The following is a 19,733-nucleotide window of genomic DNA, read 5'->3' as shown; positions in this document are numbered from 1 at the left end:
GCTAAGGTTAGCTATCTCGCCGCAAGTTTTAATTCTCTTCCCAGCAACATTAGTGTGTTAGCTAGATCGTTGCTAAGGTTAGCTAGGTCCTCACAAGCTTAATTCTCTTCCCAGTAACATTAGTGTGTTAGCTAGATCATTGTTAAGGTTAGCTAGCTTGTCGCAAGCTTTAATTCGCTTCCTGGTAACATTGGTAACATAATGTTAGCTAGCTCAAATCCCATTCTCTGATCATCACTAATTATCTATTTTGGGCACAGTCCTTTGTAGGTGTCACAGCATGTCCTCATACGTCACAATCATAATAAAACACTAAGGGCCCTATCGTACACCCTGCGCAAGTAGTGTTGTGATGGCCTTTTCTATCTTACACCCCGTCAACAGTCTATTTTCACGCCTTGTGCCCTCACCGCCAAAATACTGTTGGAGTTTAGAAATAAATCTACACTGATGCACGTGATGGTTCAGACAGGTGGGTTCATGTAAATATCTGGTGTGTTTCTTTCTTTGGTGGCAGGAAACACAGGTGCTCCACTGACTGATTAAAACCCTGACAACAGTCAACAGTCAGCCACCCAATCCTACCTTAGCCATACAGAAGCACCGAACAACTTTTACCTCAACAATAAACAGAATAACGGAATAAAATAACTTTGCTGTTCCCTTAAATGAGCTGCTGTTAAGATACGAATGCTCTTAAATGCACTTGGCTCTTAATAGGAGAGACAACTGGCACACTGACTGAATTATTTGACGTTACACCCAAAACACACCCATGATTAATTAAGAGAATTAAAGTAGTAAATGCCTTTTGCACATTTCAAAACCGTGCAGAGGTGTATTTTTGAATCCTCATGATACCAAAGACACACCCACATGCCCTGTGCTATAGGAAATTGACCGGTGCGCTATAAATCACTAAAATAGGGCCCTTATTCTGGATAGATAATGCTAAATATGTTACTTTACTACAACAGCATTTGCTATTACCCTTGAGATTTTAAAACAGAACATGTTCAGTGTGAAATATGAAAACACTGTGATATTATGTACCTCTAAATATTCACAGTCACAAGAAAGCGGAACAGAATAGATGCTCCTCACGTCGCTGTTGTTGATATTGGTGAATCTAGCACTTTCATTTTCCCTCGCTCTGTTCCACACTGCAGCAGCTCTACTGCTTTCTGAAGCTGTAAAATGAGAAGAATATAAACCTGATCCGTTCTGTATTTTGGTCGCTTTGCCATTACAGTCCCAAAAACAACCAGATTAAACAATTTTTCACCTTTGTTTCTGTTCTATTCAGTGGCATGTATTCAGTGGCATGTATACAGTACACAATGTGCATGCTTTTACTTTGCATTTACGTACCTCTCATCCATCGTTGTTTATTAACTGAACGCTGCAGTTTAGCTTCAGTTAATTTATTATACTAAAAGAAAAAAAATCTTATTTAGTTTTTTTGCAAACATGTTGGAATAGATATATTGGACCAGCAAAATACTACTGCCATATTTTGCATAAAAAATAAAAGAATTAAGACAAAAAACAAGGAATTGCTAAAAATAATAAAATTATAATTGCATCATTAGATGACATCCAATTAGCCACTTGTGTGTACTTGTCTATATGCAATTTTTCTTCCCTTAGACACGCACTGCTGCAAAATTGCTACAATTATTCAAAGCACTTTTCATGCCAGCTTCTGAATAATGTCTCTAAAACTAAGTTTCCCCGCAACACAAACAGCACGCTGCATGATAGCATTAATTTTGGTGAAATGAATATTCTGAATTTGGCAGCATACCAAATTATAATGTCTGGCTCCTAATATTAGCAATGTTGCAAACAAATAATTGACCAGACCTTTTTTTTTTCTTAATTCGTAACATGAATAGTGATGGAATGAAATATTTCATAATAATAATAATAATAATAATAATAATAATAATAATAATAATAATAATAACAATAACAATAATAATAATAATAATAATAATAATAATAATAACAATAACAATAATAATAATAATAATAATAATAATAATAATAATGTAACTGACAACATTAATGTTTATATTAATCTCCTTATTTTAGCATTATTCACACAATGGCCTAATTTTCTTCTTTACAATTAAGCTACCCCACTGTGACCTTTCACATGATTTGGGATGAGATGAAGCATGTGAGAAGGTGTTTTGATAATTTTTTTGAGACAGTAGAAATGATAGATTATGTTTACATGTTAAAAATGGTAAATTATAATTGTAAAAATGTTTAAAAAAGAATATAAAGAGTTCCGACATTAGCTAGATACCAAGGTAAGTACTCAACTAAAAGAGTAGAGGTCAAGAACACTATACACAAATACATTGTGTGAACATAGCAATGTTATATTTTTTTGAAAAATGTTTTAAAAACACAGAAAGTAATTTAAAGAACTCAAATTCTAAATCTTTTAGCATCTTTTCCACTGTCTAAATCAGGGGATTCTCAACTGATCTCAGCCAAGGACACACAGTTTTTTTTTTGGTCATTAGGTCACGACTCACTTTTATAGATATATTTTCAAAAAACAGCCTTCAAAAACTTATACATATGCATGCAAAGTGAATTTAAGGGCAATTATTTTACGACGCTGAGGAGGAACGTGACAACTACATCTATACAAGAACTACAATACAATGGAATATCAAAACTGCATAAAATAAGTGAGGCCACATAATTAAATTCCACTTCTTGGCATTCAGAGTACATTAGTAGGAGACATTATTTATTTCCCAATAAAAAAAGAGTACAAACTCAGATTAAACATTCATTATTTAAAAATGTATTATTATTATTATCATTATTTTTTTATGTATTTATTTAATTTTATTTTATTTTACTTTACTTTATTTATTTTTTTCATTTTGGGTTTCCTGGTGAATCGCTGGTCTAAATAATGAAGCCCTAGCCCATACGTATAAGGCACCTTCTCGTATTGCCCACTTTACTCTTATAGGCTGCTTCCATATGTGTGTCTCTGACCTAAAAACAGGGTTTTCCATGCTAGATGATAAGCATTGGTGAATAAAAAGAGACTGTGAGGAACATTAGTGATACCGTGTTTAATACACTGTTTTGTATTAGTTTTTTTTTTCTTTTTTTATGAAATCGATACAACCTTAATGATTACCCATCATCATCATCATCATCATCATTACCTTACGTCTCTCCAGCCCTCTAGACTCATATCTCATTTCTGTTTGGACAGAGATGTAAATATCAAGTGCGAGGCAATTTACGACAGAGATGCAGTGTACAGGAAACTGGCCGGGCCTTTCTCCTTCTAGATATCTTCTTTATGGCTGCTTTTAAATCATTAATGGCCCCTGTGGTGGGGTGATAAATGGCTTCAATTAAGTGGAAATCATGAATTGAATTAATTATAGTAATTAGGTGTGTCGCTTGCCCAAACACAGCGAGACCTTCTCGGCTTTGCTGGCGTAGACACTAGTGGTCTGCTGGACCTCGCCGCCCAATCGCAGCTCGTATTTGCTGCAGCGGGTCCGAGGCCAAGATTGACGGAGGGGTTATTACCAAGCGAGGAGAATGTAGTGTCAAGGCAAGGCCAACATCTTTAAATCCATCTCCAGCAAGCTCCTCCTCAGCCGGTCGTGCTTCAGGCTAATTCATTCTTCTCGAGATTGAGGACAGAATAGAGCATTTAATTATGGAACTTTGGGGGAAATTAAAGAGCTCTGCTGAATGCACTGTGGGCTTTCAGCGCCGTTATCAAGGCTAAATTGCTTCTAATTGATGTATTTACAGGAAACATAGAAGACTTATGAGAGGTTCTTAATGTGTATTGAGGCCACAGTGGAACACCAGCCCACAGGGAAATGTATGAGGGATCTCTAGCGTTGGCTATATACGTTTCCATCGTTTCAGATTTATCATCGATTCTTGACAGCGCAATTAGGATCGCTCGTTAATTCATTTCCCAATAACAATCCATGGTTACTTAGTGCCGAGGGTAGCAGGTGTGAAATTGCTTGAATGTAATCACTTTAATAAGACAGAGCAAAATGTGAAATACTCATTAAGGCATGAGTTGTGAGATTGAGGGTTAAAATCATCCCTCTAGACTGGCTTTCTTAACTTAATTGTTGTCTTTTTGTTATGGTTGTTGTCTTTTATTGGTTTGTTTTTATTATTGTATTAAGAACTTTTAAATATAGACACTGTTTAAGCTAAATTCTGATTACATCAATGACTTTGTGCTTTATCAAATCTAAGATAGAAGCAATGATGTCCTGATAATAGGACTAACACTTAGAGTTTAACACTCAGTGTTTAAAAAACTTCAGCAGCACTGCTGTGTTTGTTCTGCTCATACCAGCACATACTACAAAAATAACAGGCCTTTTAAATTAATTACATACTTATATACAGCTCTGGAAAAAAATAAGACCACTTAAACATTATAAGTTTCTTTGATTTTACCAAATTGAAAACTTCTGGTATATAATCAAGAGAAAAATGAGCTAAACTGCTTGAATTCTTGCACCAGGAGTGGCATAAAGTTATCCAAAAGCAGTGTGTAAGACTGGTGGAGGAGAACATGCCAAGATGCATGAAAACTGTGATTTAAAAAAACAGGGTTATTCCACCAAATATTGATTTCTGAACTCCTAAAACTTTATTAATATGAACTTGTTTTCTTTGCATTATTTGAGGTCTGAAAGCTCTGCATCTACTTTTTTTGTTATTTCAGCCATTTCTCATTTTCTGCAAATAAATGCTCTATAAATAAATGCTCCATTTGGAATTTGGGAGAAATCTGTCTGTAGTTTATAAAATAAATCAACAAGTTTTTTATTTTACTCAAACATAAACCTATAAATAGCAAAATCAGAGAAACTGATTCAGAAAGTGAAATGGTCTCAATTTTTTACCAGAGCTCTATATATAAGAATTTAAAGGCACTAGATTTGATCAGTTTTTCCTAGCAAATTTTTAAGTTTTAAAAAAGTTGCTGAAGTTGTTTTAAGGCGGTAAATAAAGCTCATCAGGATGTGGGTCTGAGTAGGCAGCAGATGCAGGTGCAGTAAAGTCAGTTTGCAGACAGAAGGTCGTATGCAGAAATTTCCCAAACTAGCATTCAGAAACAGCCTGACTTTGCCGCATTGTCTTCCTGAGACGTAAACAACAACAGTGTCAACAACAAAAAAACAAAAAAACAAAAAACGTAGCATAAGCCTGCCTCCAAAAATATTTACCCAAACACTGACTGATATGAAATGCGTGGTTCTTCATGATTATGCGTCCCCTCATCTGCGATTTTTCGGAAATGAGATTCCGTGACCATAACGGTCAAATTTCAACTCCTGTTTGGGGGGACGGTTTATGAAAACATGTCATATCCCCGAATTAGTCAGGGTATATTCATTTTCATTACTGTCAGATGACAGTCGGCTGCCTGGAACGCAGGATTGATGACCGGATCTCGGGGCCTGTTTCCGTCCTCCTCGTCTGTGCAAAAAAAAAAAAAAAACACGACGGAAAACAGGGGGAATTTGATCAATCATGGCAATGAAGATGGACAAATGAGAAGTGACACAAAGAGAGGAAAACAGTGATTAGGGAGACAGCTGCACCTGCTGATACTGGAAGATACATATATTCCGTCTTCGTAACAGATTTTTTTTACACGCCGTATCGCCAACAAAAAAAAAAAAAAAACGTACGGCTGGTGGAAGTCTATTTATAATGCTTAGAATTTGTCTGGTTTGTTTTGATTGAACTCTGCGTGTGCCCTTAGTGTCACTTTGCTCTGTTGACAGGTGCATTAAAAAAAGATTTTTTTTTTTATACACTATTTTTTGATAGACTGAACCTGTTTATCAGAAGGGAATTCATGCTGGCAGAATTCTTAAGTGAAGTAATGAAGTAGCAGAAGCCTGAAGACCCTTCTCTTCCCACACTAATGCCTCTATCAGCCCTCCACCCACCACCCAACCTCACCCAATTTATTTATCAATTATACAGTATATCTCAATACTAGTGACAACTACCAGACTACCAGAGGGGGTTCAGCCTTCTTAAAGCTTTAAGCAGAAGATACTCAACCTCCAGCCCAAAGTTCTCAGAGTTCCCCTACTCTCTTACCATTTCTTCCAACATTCCAACAAACAAGTATCTCAATTTTTGTTGATTTTTAACTTACTACATAATTTAAACACAAAAGTGTCCCTTAAACTATGTCAGAATTTCTTGATGAATGGACCAATAGAAATTCTCCAAAATTTCCTAAAATAATATACATTGACTTCCATTGAAAGTGAATAAGGGTTTATCTCTTTTCTAACCGTTTGGAAAAGGAATTTGTGCTTTGAGCCAACGCTAAAAAACACACATTTCTGGACAAGCTGATAGATGTAGAACTGCCACTACAGATTAAAGAAAAAGCACATATATATTACAGGATTTTACACCAACATATTCACTAGCATTTTTCTGCCCACTTCACCAGACATACATAGTGCAGGTTGAGATTGTATATTGCTGTATATGCATATACAGCTCTGGAAAAAAATTAAGAGGTCACTTCAGGTTCTGAATCAGTTTGTCTGATTTTGCTACTTATATGTATTTATTTGATTAAAATGAACACTATTGTTTTATTTTATAAACTACAGACAACATTTCTCCTAAAAAATATTGTAATTTAGATAATTTATTTGCAAAAAAAAAGAAACCTTAACCGATAAAACTGTCGACGATGACTGAGTGAGTGAGAAATGGCTGAAATAACAAAATAAAAAAATATGCAGAGCTTTCGGACCTCAAATAATGCAAAGAAAACAAGTTCATATTCATAAAGTTTTAAGAGTTCAGAAATCAATATTTGGTGAAATAGCCCTGGTTTTTAATCACAGTGTTCATGTATCTTGGCATGTTCTCCTCCACCAGTCTTACACACTGCTTTTGGATAACTTTATGTCACTCCTGGTGCAAAAATTCAAGCAGTTCAGCTTGGTTTGATGGCTTGTGATCTTCCATCTTCCTATTGATTATATTCCAGAGCAGTGTTGGGCACGTTACTTTGAAAAAGTAATTAGTTATAGTTACTCGTTACTTCTCCAAAAAAGTAACTGAGTTACTAACGGAGTTACTCCACTATAAAAGTAATTAGTTACCAGTAAAAGTAACTATTGCGTTACTTTTTATTATTCGCCCGTCAAAAAAAGGAAATCAATTATGCATTTACTATTATTATTAGAAAAATAACAAAAAATAACAAACGAAAATAAACCCAAAATGTTGACAAAAATATAATCTAACGAATTTCAAAAAAATAAAACGAAATTCTCCACACAACCAAAGAAAATTACTAAAACTTGTAATACTGAAAAAAGCGGAAAAACGCGTCTGGGGATGAAATTTAACAAACCAAGCCACACTCAAAAGAAATATGTATATATAAAACAAAATAATGGACAAAAACAACAATTTAATGCCCGTTAAAATGGTATTAATATAACAGCTTCACCAAAAGAGAATAAAGCTTAGATCATGCCCAAAAAATCCGACCCAGCCGGAGCCCGTGCACATTCTGCCCAAGCCCGAACCATAAACTGTCATTATGAGCCTGACCCGATCCGCCCCATAAACTGTCTGTTTTCGGGCTGATTGAATGAGCGAAATATAATCAGAATTATGTTAATTAACACTGTAACATAGAAGCATAGAACTATTATTTAATTTAAATGATTTTTAAGAACAGCTACACACAATGCTGCGGAGGCGTTCACGTGCGCCCAGAGCTACGTGATTACAGTTTTCATTTTTATTATAGTTTAATTTTATTTTGTTTTTATTTTTTCTGTTCATTTTAGGGTGGGCTTGCTAGCGCGAATGCTTTACACAAGAACTAACGGACAACGAGTGCCGCGCGCTCGGCACAACAACTCCCGCTGTACAACTCCGCTGTACAACAGCGCTTATAAATAAATTAAACACAAAAATGAGGGTATTCTATCAGTAATTTCAGTTCGTTTTAGTTAGTTTTATAAACACAAAATACAGTTCGAGATAGTTATGTTTTTCCTTTTAATTACCGTTTTTATTAGATTCAGTTAACACAAATGTTTTTCACTTTCAATTTTCGCTATTTCGTTCGCTTTAGTGAACAATAATAATTGGTTACTTAGCAACATTGTGATTATCACACCAGAGCTTTATATAAAATAAAAATAGGAGCCTGATTTCGGGTCGGTCCTCAGGTCAGGTGGGATTCGGGCAGAGAATCTAAGCTCTAAAATAGAAAGCAGCAGCACCACAAAAACCGGAGCAGCTAAAAAGAGCTTAACGTCCTTAATTCGGAACTTGGGTTGTCCACGGCAATCACTGAATTGATTAGAGCACGCAAATCGTCACAATTGTGCCTCACTTCACCACGCCAACCCACAGGCACAGCGGCCAGAAGCTCAAGTTCACCGGACAGAGGAGGGGTTAACCAGGGCAAAGCGAAATAAAAAAAAAAAAAGTTCATAGAGCTGCTAAAGTAACGTGCAGTAACGGGGTGTCGGAAATGGTAACGGCGTTATAGTTACAGTCATAGTAATTAGTTAGATTACTCGTTACTGAAAAAAAGTAACGGCGTTAGTAACGCCGTTAGTTTTAACGCCGTTACTCCCAACACTGTTCCAGAGGTTTACAAATTGGTTTTCCCACCAATTCTTCTTCTTCCAAACATACTGGCTTCAACTAATCAGCTCATTAACAAGGCCTTTCAGAGTTGTAGTCAGTGTATTAAAGCAGTGAAACCACTAAAATATGTTGGGCAGAGTGCCTTCAGAATGAGCTTTGAGAAACAATGGCCAAATTGGATCTGTTATTCCCAAAGGAACGTCATTAAATGTGAATTCGGACAGCAATCACATTTATATTTCTCTCGATTAAAAAGTGGTCTCTCATATACAGCTCTTTTTCCATAACATGTGAGTGGATCATCACAATTGTTTTTGAGCTGTTATTTATTTTCAGGTAAAAATGTCATATAATATTGGTTTAATGTCTATATAATGTGCTTTTTAGCACAATTGACCAACAGCCATTAAGGGGGTGTCTCTAGGTTTTCCTGTTAAAAAAACAGCAGGGAAAGCTCAACACAGATAAATTGCTTGTGTTTTACATTATTGTAGCATTCTGTATTCAGGTGTGTGACCTTATTGTTCAATAAAACAACTCAACAATATTTCAGTGTGCAGTTGTGTCTTATATTACTTATATATTCTGTGATTAAAGCCTACTGTGAGTAGAGGACTTGAGCTAGTCACTGTTTCTCCGGTATGGTGTAACTCTCCTCTGCCCCACACTGCTTTTAATTACTGGATATTATACTTGGTCGCTGAATTTTGTGCGTCTTTTCCAGGGGCGTAAAGGAAAGAAATGATTTGCTTCATTCGACTAGATCTGAACTAGATCTGTGCTGTGTTGTGTTGTTGTGTTGCTGTGTGTTTTTATATACACTTTATTATCTGTTTTTACTCAGTTGCTCTATATTGTGACACCATGCAAAGAGTTTTTTTTTTTAATGATGTTGTGAAATTATAACATTATGAAATTTGTGAAAAAGGTTTTTTCATCGACCTTTCCTAACCTAAAGCGGTACTGACCAATCAGAGCTTTTTAAAATGGCTTCTGCCCCCACGTGTCTGCGTAACCCTTCTCCTGATTTTGAGAAGGGTGTAGTAATGAGTCTGTTAGCAAAGTCATGGACAATCTAACCAATCAGATTCATGATGTTCACTCGGGGGCGGGGCCATGGCTGTCTAACCCCTTCTCAGCGCTGTGCTGAAGTGGTATGCGCTGATAAGTTGTAAAACAGCACACAGGCTGGCTTATTTCAGTAATTAGCTAACTATCACGGAACTGCGACTGCAAATCAGACAGATATTGTGTCACATCATATTAAATAGCCTTTTTAAAGGCTCTCCAAACTAGTTTTTGTGTGTACTTAATGTTTTGGCTGCTCTGGCGGACTGTCATCATACAAATGAGTGATCTTTGTTGAAGGCCTGTACTTGTAGGCAAATTAAGCATTGATTGTTGGGTCTATTGTGTACTTGTGTAGTTTGTAGCTGTATTTGTGGGCTGTTTATGTGTATTAAGTTCATATAACTCAGTCAAGACAGAGACTTCTCTGTCCAATAGCTCTTTGCAATAAGTTCTCTATAAGAGTTTATCAGTCACCACCTGTGTTAGATGTTGTATTTTGACTGTTACTACATATACAGTATTTATGCACTTTGTGTTTGTGTGAGATGATTCTCTCCATTATGGACCTGAATTCACCATGCTCTGCACATTTTAGTGGTTTCCCTATTTTAACACACACACTGACACTCTAAAAAGACTTATTAATAAGCTGATTGAGTGATTATATCAGGTGTGTTGGGAGCAGGAAAAGCACTAAAATGTGCCGGACTGGGTGTTTCTAGGACTGGGATTAAGAAACAAACAGTACTTTTTTTCTGTGGTACTGTCTAATCAGGTTAAACATAGCAATATTTCCTGTATAGTACCTGTCAAAAGTTTGAAAACCGTCTCATTCAATGTTTTTATTTATTTTTTTACATTGTAAATTAATACTGAAGTCATCCAGACTATGACGGAACACATAATGAAACATGGAGTAAATTAAAAGTGTTAAACAAACCAAAATACTCTGTGAAGCATTTAGGTGGCTCTTATTTGTGGAGCTGTTAACTTGCAGTTTCTGACGCTGGCAACTCTGATGAACTTATCCTGAACAACAGAGGTAACTCTTGGTCTTCCTTTTCTGGGGCAGTCCTGATGAGTGCCAGGTTCATCATAACGTTTTTGCTGCTCTTTTTGACTGCACTTAAGAGTACTTTCAAACATAATTTCTTAATGGCATTTTTTTTCTTTCTTTACTATATATATGGATTCTCATATAGGACTATTCACTGTATACCAACTCTACCTCTTCATAACTTTACAACTGATGCTCTCAAACACATTAAGAGACAAGAAATTCAAGTAATTTACTCTTAACAAGTTCAGCACAGCTGTTAACTGAAAGTTCACATTCCAGGTGACTCTACCTCATAAAGCCGTCTGAGAAAATGTATCGTAAATATTATTATTATATTATTATATTATTATTTAAGGTGTTACCTCACTTTTAATTGGTAATGTAGGTGTAAAACATTTTTTTTTATTAATCCTCCTAATTATCCTAATACAAGGATTTGGCTATTGAGTTTACCTCAGTAAATTCAGTTTACGATATATGTATTTATAAGGGTAACATTTTCTAAACCCTTACTCTAAATATTACTCCAGTTGTGCGCTTTGCCACGTCTAACAGCCAACTATTGCATCCTATTAGAGGCAGACTCGCTCCATGAGCTCGTTTTAATCATCTGTGTGAAAGTTTGGCAGACTTTGTTTTACTTTGCTCTTCTGTTTGTATAGGAAAATTGATAGCATATAGCTCATAATAGGCCTTTTAGATCTGGATATATCTCTGGGTCCACAAATCAGCAGGTGGCCTGGGCCAATAATGGCGTTTATGACAGAGGCGGAGGATTTGCGTCTTGTCTTTTTCACGGTCAATTCATTTGGTGAAAGGCCTGTAAAATACAAGCGTTTGCAGGAAGGCCTCTTTTTTTCGGGTTTTGTTGTAAAATAAAATATCGTCCACTTTTAAAGCAGCCGCCTCATTTATGCTCTGCGAGGCCATGGCTGGAGAAAACACAGCGCGGCGCAGCTATCAACTTGAAATATGTAAACATAAAGGAGCTTTTCATCAGGCAGGGAAAGGCAGCAGCGGCTGGTAGAGAAAGAAGCACGGTTATTACTCCAAGGTTGCATTTATGTTGGGGACCGTCGCTAATTGCGCCTCTGTCAAAAAGGCAGAAACCAGGCGTCAGCTTAAAATAAGCTTCATGATGCAACGTCTGCACGATCAGCCCAACACAAATAACCTCGCATCAGCAAACATAAAAACCCCCGCGGAGTTTAGCCGGGCAGAACCCATTCTTTGTCCTGAAATGGCAGCGCCGGCGCGCAGACGCCGCTTCCCTCCTGCGCCCGCGCAAATGGCACGGCCTGCTCAGCATCACTTCTGTCCAGAGCTCGGAGAGCGTGCGGTCGCGTCGCCATGGTAACCCCTGAGCATTTTTTGTTTGTCTCTTTCTTTCTTTTCTAAGGCACCACGGTGGTCCAGGTGGCGGCGACGGACGCAGATGACCCCACATATGGCCACAGTGCCAGAGTGGTGTACAGCATCATCCACGGGCAGCCGTACTTCTCTGTGGAGCCCAAAACAGGTAGGAAAGTTACAGATGAACCACTGGAGATGTTCCCTCTGGCAAAGAAAAAGAGAAACAAAGAGAAAAAAAAGAATAACAAATCACTTTCTACTTTAATTCTGCATCTGCTAGTATACTGTGGAAGCTGTCTGGTGAGAATTTCACTGTAGAACATAAAAAAATAAGAAAACAGAAGGAATTACTGCAAGATTTGTTTAATAATAATTCATATTAATAGTATTTTATGACAGCTACTGTAAATATAACAAAAGTACAGATAGATTTACAGTGGTATAAAAAAAAATATTTGTGTGAGAATACACTGGAATAAAGAATTGTTAATTGTTTAATTATTATTTCTTCATAACCAAATATGTTATATAAATAATAATAATAATAATAATAATAATAATAATAATAATAATAATAATAATAATAATAATAATATACTTAATTAATATGTGATCTGCACTACACAATCTAATTGCAAATGGCAGCATTTTTTTTTACTTTAGTCATCACTCAGAATCCTTCATAATTTTCAGTGTTGAATAGGACATCATTTTTAAATCAGAATAAAACTAATGTGTGTTATGCTCTATGCTCTACCACATCTTTTAATGTAAATATTGTGCATGTGCACATCACGATGCCAATGCTGAAGTTATATCTTCTGTACACTGTGTTAAAGAAGATTTAACAGCCACCATGGGAAAGGCTGTAAAAGAGAAATGAACAGTATGTGATATTTAGGCTTGAGAAAATCAATAGTATTGAACCTTCCCTTAAAAAAAAAAAAATGGCATTGACTTATTTTGACACTAGGCCCCGGCGTCTGTAGTTGTGCATAGTTTAGCAGCAGAAGATGGTCCTTTTGTGGAAAGGTTCCTGACAAACACACATTTATTTTCCCTTTGATCTCGCAAACAAAGTGACAAATAAAGGCAAGCGCTGCCTCACAATCCTGCGGCTGTGTGCTTGACAGGAGCGCGCGGAGGGAGCTAGATAATAAGCATGCGCCCAGTGTTGTGGCACCTGTAAAAGTGGGGCATTATATATACACCCTCTGAGATTCTGTACACTCTCTGACACACTCTCAAGAACATGCGCTCTCTTGCATACGCAAACACGCATCCACACAAACCAAACACACTCCCACTTTAAGAAGCATCTCCACACACTCGCTTACCCTGAGTGTAAACAAGAGCTTACGAAAGGTCAGACCCCCCTCCCGCCCCCCACACACACATCCCTCCCTCCCTCCCCCTCTCTATATTACTCTCTCTCTCTCTCTTTTCTCGGAGTCCTTATGTTTGTAGCTCAGTTTACAGTCTGCAGTAGAGGAATGACAGCGTGAGCCGCTTCTGAAGGTTGAGTGCATCGGCTGATGATCAACAGCAGGACGTTTTACAGTTCAGCTCTAGTCCGTTAGAGTGGTGGACAATTGCAAGTTTTCAAATGTCATCATGACCAACTCTTCCTGGCCTGGCTGAGAGACTGTTGGGACTAGTCAGTAAACAGGAGTGGAGTTAGTGGGTGCACTTCATTTTTAAGGATCTACAGGATCCAAAACCTACAGTTTTTTTATTATTATTATTATTTCTTCGTCTTGCTATTATTGTACTTGCTAAGGTGTATGTAGTGAAATCAGTCATATTTCATGCAGGGTTGATGCTATAGCCATTTAGTACCCTAAGCACAAATGTCTTTTGGCGCCTACATTTTGTGGTTTTCCTTTCCTTTCCACTTAGTTTGACTTTCCGTTACTCCAAATTTCTACAGTAATATCACTTTTATATTATAGAAAAACAGATTTAAGAATTTAACAGTGTTGTTTGATAACCATTTGATTCGCTGGTTTCATTGGACTCCAAATCTGTTTTATTCAAAACCAAATAGTTTTCTTTTTCATATATATATATATATATATATATATATATATATATATATATATATATATATATATATATATATATATATATATATATACTTTTATAGTGGAGTAACTCAGTTACTTTTTTTGAGAAGTAACTAGTAACTATAACTAATTACTTTTTCAAAGTAACATGCCCAACACTGTTTATGAATGTGATACTAAAACTTACACTGGCCAAAACAAACCTTGTTTTAAATGATAAATATATCCACAAATACAAATTTATTAACACTTGTAGCTACCAAAAGAAGTTTTAAAAGAAAGTATGTGTAAAGTGTGAAGTGTAAAACCCATGTGCATTTATTCCTGAGTGGCTAACACTAACACTAACTACAAAAATGAGCCTTATTGTAAAGTGTAAATGGTGAATAATTATATTATAAATTATATTATATGATATATTATAGTTTATAAAACATTTATAGTCTTTATTTAAAGTGATACAGACTCACAGAACATCCCAGAACTAGTGCAAGTTACAAATTCAATAGTCTCCCATCTTCACAGCATTATATATATATATTTCACTCTTTTTTTTGGAGAAGCCTTGTCTGTTTCCTATACCTGTGGCTTTATTTCACAAGACCCTTACACATTTCCTCATCTTCTCTACTCAGTATTGCCCAGCTGTGAAGTAAAAGTATGTTTGATTCATAAAGAACGTCACTATAGCCATACACAGACAGTACAATCACCCCATCATCATGTTTCAATTACAGACTTACACACTGTAATTTTGTGAGATAGTTTTTTTAATGAAATGACAAGATAACAACAACTGCAGTTAATTATTAAACAAGGTATTGGGATTTAATGATCACTGATTTTAACCCACAGTTTTGCTTGTTCACCTCCTGCACTTCTGGAATAGAAGGGGAACTCTTGTGCAGGGAATTTGCACTATAATAGACATGCTATTGTGAAAAAAAATTGTAAGGTAAATTGAGCTATAATATAAACACTACAGATGTAAAATAAGGCATGATTATTACATTCTGGTCCTGTTCTGTGTCTTTCCTTGTCTGTTTCTGTCATTTTGGCCCTCCTGTCTGTTTATTTTCCCTTGCGTTTTTCTCACCTGTGTTCTCCCACTTGACTGTTATCTGTAGCTCTGCCCCCTCGTTACCTGTTTCCCCAGGTGTCTTCCATTTCTGTTTCCCTCCATGTGTATTTATACCTCAGCGTTTCCTGTTTTCTTTGTCAGTTTTGTATGTTTTGTACAGTGATCCCAATGGCTCCCGTTTTACTATTTAAGGCACTATTGATTATTTCAGCCATTTTTCTTTGAGTGTCCGTATCATAAGGAGGAATTCGAACATGGTTTTGAGGGCACTATAAACTCCCATAATGCAGCATGATTTATATTAAACATCGCTGCATAGTACACAAGGTAAATGTGTCCCAGAATTCATCGCTAGTCTCGCTACTAATAAACAGACAGCCGAACAAACAGAGTGGACAGCAAGCCATCAGGGTTGCCAGATTGTTACAGTGGGATTCAGATAAAACCAATTTACTGAGTAAAACATGTTTTTAAATCCACCAAAATACTGAGAAAACCAACCAAACAGCTGATGTCCATCATATCAACAATATAACAGGGTTTATTTCAACATGTCTCAAATAAAACACCTTAAATATTACCAATAAAAAAACAACTTAAAAAACAATATTTAAATGAATTTATCTGCATGTTTGTAGTTATGTGTTTTTGTAACAAAGAGGAGGCAGGATGCAAACGCAAGTCGGTTTTATTTTCCATTTAACAAAATGAAGAAAGAACAAAACACCATGAAATATTATAAAGAAAAGGTACTTAAAACAAAACACTATGAACTATGAGGATAAACTAAAAGACTGAAACAAACAAGCAAAAAATAACAAATAAAGAAACAAACTACATAAAGCAAACATGAAACACTTAAGACAAAAAACACAGCTGGTATGAGGTTAAACAAATCAGATTAACAAGCTCCGGACAGATTAACAGGACACAACAGGCAACAAAGGGAGCACATGGGGTATATATACTCAGGCACACATTTGGGACACCTATGGAAGCCATGAGAGGGCGGGGTTACAAATGAGACAAGAGGTTACAACACTAATAACTAGGGCGGGGCTGGGGTGGAGGCAGAAGGATAACCAAAACAATGCCATGTGCTTAAAAAAGCACATGGCTAGAGGCACAAGACAGGATATCAGAGACAGACACAGGCTAAGGTGTGACAGTTTTGTGCATTGTATCATTGTTTTTTTGCTCCTGCTGCTATTCCTGACAATGATACTACATAAGTAAATAAGATCTAGTTAATATAATTCAGTAAAACTGATTATAATTTATTTTGTAACCGAATAAATATATGACTACATCAAATACTTCCAGTTTTATGGCATCCAATTCAATGAATAAACGTCACCTTTAAGAGCTATTAGCTAGCCATTTTCACCTCTTCACAAAAGCACACACATTAAATTAAATCTTTTTGCAAAAGTTAGAGGGAAAGTTGGCAGTCAGTGTTGAGCGCGTTTGATTGGTTCTGTGCTTTGAGGGGTGTTGGAGTCATAGTGAGGGTTCCTTTAGCACCTGGGCGCCCAGTAGGGAATAAGTAGAGTAAAATGGATTTTGAACTTCGTTTCAGTTTTTTTTTTTTTTTTTTTTTTTGGCCGGGCAACTGTCGGCATATCTAAAAAGTAAATAAATAAAAAAAACAAATATTCATCTCCTTTGCTTTTTTGTAGGGACCAATCAACATTCTCTGATGAGTGATGGGACAGGATCAGTCGAAATATGGCTACATGGCATAAAATTAAATAAATTCCAAAAACTGACTGAAGGAAGCTTTTAGAAAGAGTGGCCATTTGCATGCACACATGAGTTTGATCAGCAGTGCTGCCAGAATGAAAACCCTGAAAAAACCAGCGTGAAGCCTGCAGACTTTAACATAGTCTAAATGATCATCACTTTAAATTAGTACCACCTAAGAACCACTTTTTTAAAGCTACAGCAGTGTTCTTTATCCCTTTTTTACAGGTGAATCCTGACTATCTGTGACAGTCTGACAGAGTAAAACCTATTATTTAGAATGTGTTTGGGCAGAATGATGTGTGGAATCTGAAGACTGTATAGTACATTCAGATAAGGTCACATCAGGGTTGGGTGGTGTTTTTATTTTATTGTTGCGAGTGTTTTATACATATTTTATACTGTGGTGTAAATGTATGACCCTGATTTTCGTTTTTTTTTTAGTGGAATTGAATCATATAAAGTGTATTCCAGGTTTAGTTGTAATTGGAAACACTATATTCCAACCCAGTTCTCAAATTTAATTGTGAATTGAGATTGCAAATCTTAAATAAATTGTAGGAATAAGAATTGGAATTCCATGAAATTCAAAGAACTTCAAAATACACAATTAAGGTGTATTTAAGGTGTATTTAATTACATATGATTACAACCTAAATTTCACACAGATGTTATATGGGCCACAAATAAAGAAAAAGTACTAAAACAGATCATTAAAATTGTAGTAACTTTCAGTTTTCAGTTTAGTAACTTTTGGAAAATAAAAGGACAACACTTAATTTCCCAGAATACATTGCTTTATCCAAATATTTAAAATAGCCAATTGTTTAGGGCATATGTAGTGTTGCGGGCTAGTAATTCAGATTAGAGTGATTCCACCTCAGTGACAAAACATTGGAGGAACTGTCGACCATTAGATGCGATGATGTGACCCTTTAAAGTACTTTAATATGTAATAATTGCCTTTCTAAAACATAGTTTTATTTGATTCATTTTGCTTAATGTTTGTGGCTGTACTTCCATTAGGAAGGAAAATGTTAATGTTAAAAGTGTCACATTCTTACTGATATGTGACAAGAATGAATTTCAGGGGTTTATTTTTTTTTCTCTGAATTGCAATGAATTAAATTCCATTTCCTGTCATTTAAATTCAAATTCAGTTCAATATCATATAGATAGATAGATAGATAGATAGATAGATAGATAGATAGATAGATAGATAGATAGATAGATAGATAGATAGATAGATAGATAGATAGATAGATAGATACACAAGGAATACACAATAGAAACAAAGGGACACAAATAAATAAAATAAAAATTTCAATATACTAGAATACAAAGAGTCCAGCAGGTAAGCATGCATTCATGTGTATTCGTGTACTTTATATTCATATAGGGGGGATTAAATTCAAATTATATTCTAATTAATGTATTTAATTGAGTTTAATTCCTAAATTCTGAATTTTGCATGAGCCAGTTATGAAGACATAAATAACACAAAATGTGTGCTTACCTCCCAGCTTGAAAGGAAATTCCACCAAAAAATTTACTTTTGACTTCTATAACATTTAAGGTGGAATGGAAAATATTTTATACTGATGTCATGGGGGTGAATAAAGGGAGTAGTTAACAGATGCACAAACAACAAAGTAGATATTTATTTATTTAGTCATTTAGTTATTGGAATAATTGTAGAAAGAAATTACAGGAGTACATTTTAAACATACTACCTTAACACATAAAAAGCTTAAGAAGCGGGGCAGCTTGACCATGCTGTTCCAACAAGACAATGCTCATCCACATACTGCTGCTATCTCAAGAGCTACAGACAGATGGGATGCCATGTCCAGCCACATTGTCAGACCTATCCCTGATAGGAAATGTGTAGGAAAACATCTGCAGGAACTGCATGAATATTCTGAATAAGCTGCATTGGATGGTTTATTGCTGGACACCCTTAGGAACCTCTACAACCCCATGCTGAGACTTTACGCATGCACTACACACTAATACTGTATGTATAGTTCAATAAATATTGTCCATATCAGTCTAAATGTTTAATCATTTATTGTTCATGGTATAGTTTCCTATAAGGTATCTTCCTTTAGAGTAGCATTGATATCTGACACTGTATTTCATTTTTAATCCTGAAGAGTCTTTTTTCCCTCTTTTAACTGTAAAATGAATATTAAATTGGTAGAGCCCAGAACAGTGCTGTACGCTTCTTTAGTGTGTGTGTGTGTTTAGATTTCACTGGTGTTCCTAGCACTGCCTCATTACCCACCGTCCCACTGAGCTCCAGCTGCCACCTGTAATGCACACTGGGTGTGAAGCTCATACAGGAGGCAGCAGGGCTGTTCTACAGCCTGTTCTTTTCCTTCCTCCTCTCTCCTGCTTCCCTGCCTCGCTCATTAGACCACACATTACACCTGTAATGTAAACACCTGCGCTGGGATGTAAACACAGAAACGCGGGTTTTTAGCCACTGAGGCTGCACAGCGCTACTTGTTGTGAAGACGCAGCAGCTGCAGAGTAAACACATTTGGAGGAATGATGCGGGCTGTGTTGCACACTGACTCAAGGGTGTCTTTAATGCTGTGTTTCATCACAGACAGTGGAACAGGGTTTTACGACAGAATACATGCGTATACGACTAGTC

The 19,733-nt window shown here is 36.1% G+C and overlaps 1 protein-coding gene across 1 annotated transcript in view; it reads left to right on the top strand.

Moving 5' to 3' along the window:
• The window catches only part of LOC103044085 (cadherin 7a), a 261,452-nt gene that overhangs the window by 101,577 nt on the left and 140,142 nt on the right, over positions 1–19,733 (top strand). Inside the window, exon 4 of the mRNA XM_022680284.2 lies at positions 12,228–12,347. Within this exon, the coding sequence (XP_022536005.2) occupies positions 12,228–12,347 (120 nt within the window). The remainder of the gene's footprint in view (positions 1–12,227; positions 12,348–19,733) is intronic.

This window comes from Astyanax mexicanus, chromosome 1 (genome assembly GCF_023375975.1).
Source record: "Astyanax mexicanus isolate ESR-SI-001 chromosome 1, AstMex3_surface, whole genome shotgun sequence".
Taxonomy (NCBI): Eukaryota; Metazoa; Chordata; class Actinopteri; order Characiformes; family Acestrorhamphidae; genus Astyanax; species Astyanax mexicanus.
Note: the sequence above shows the minus strand (reverse complement) of the source record. Positions and strands in the feature narration are given on the sequence as shown.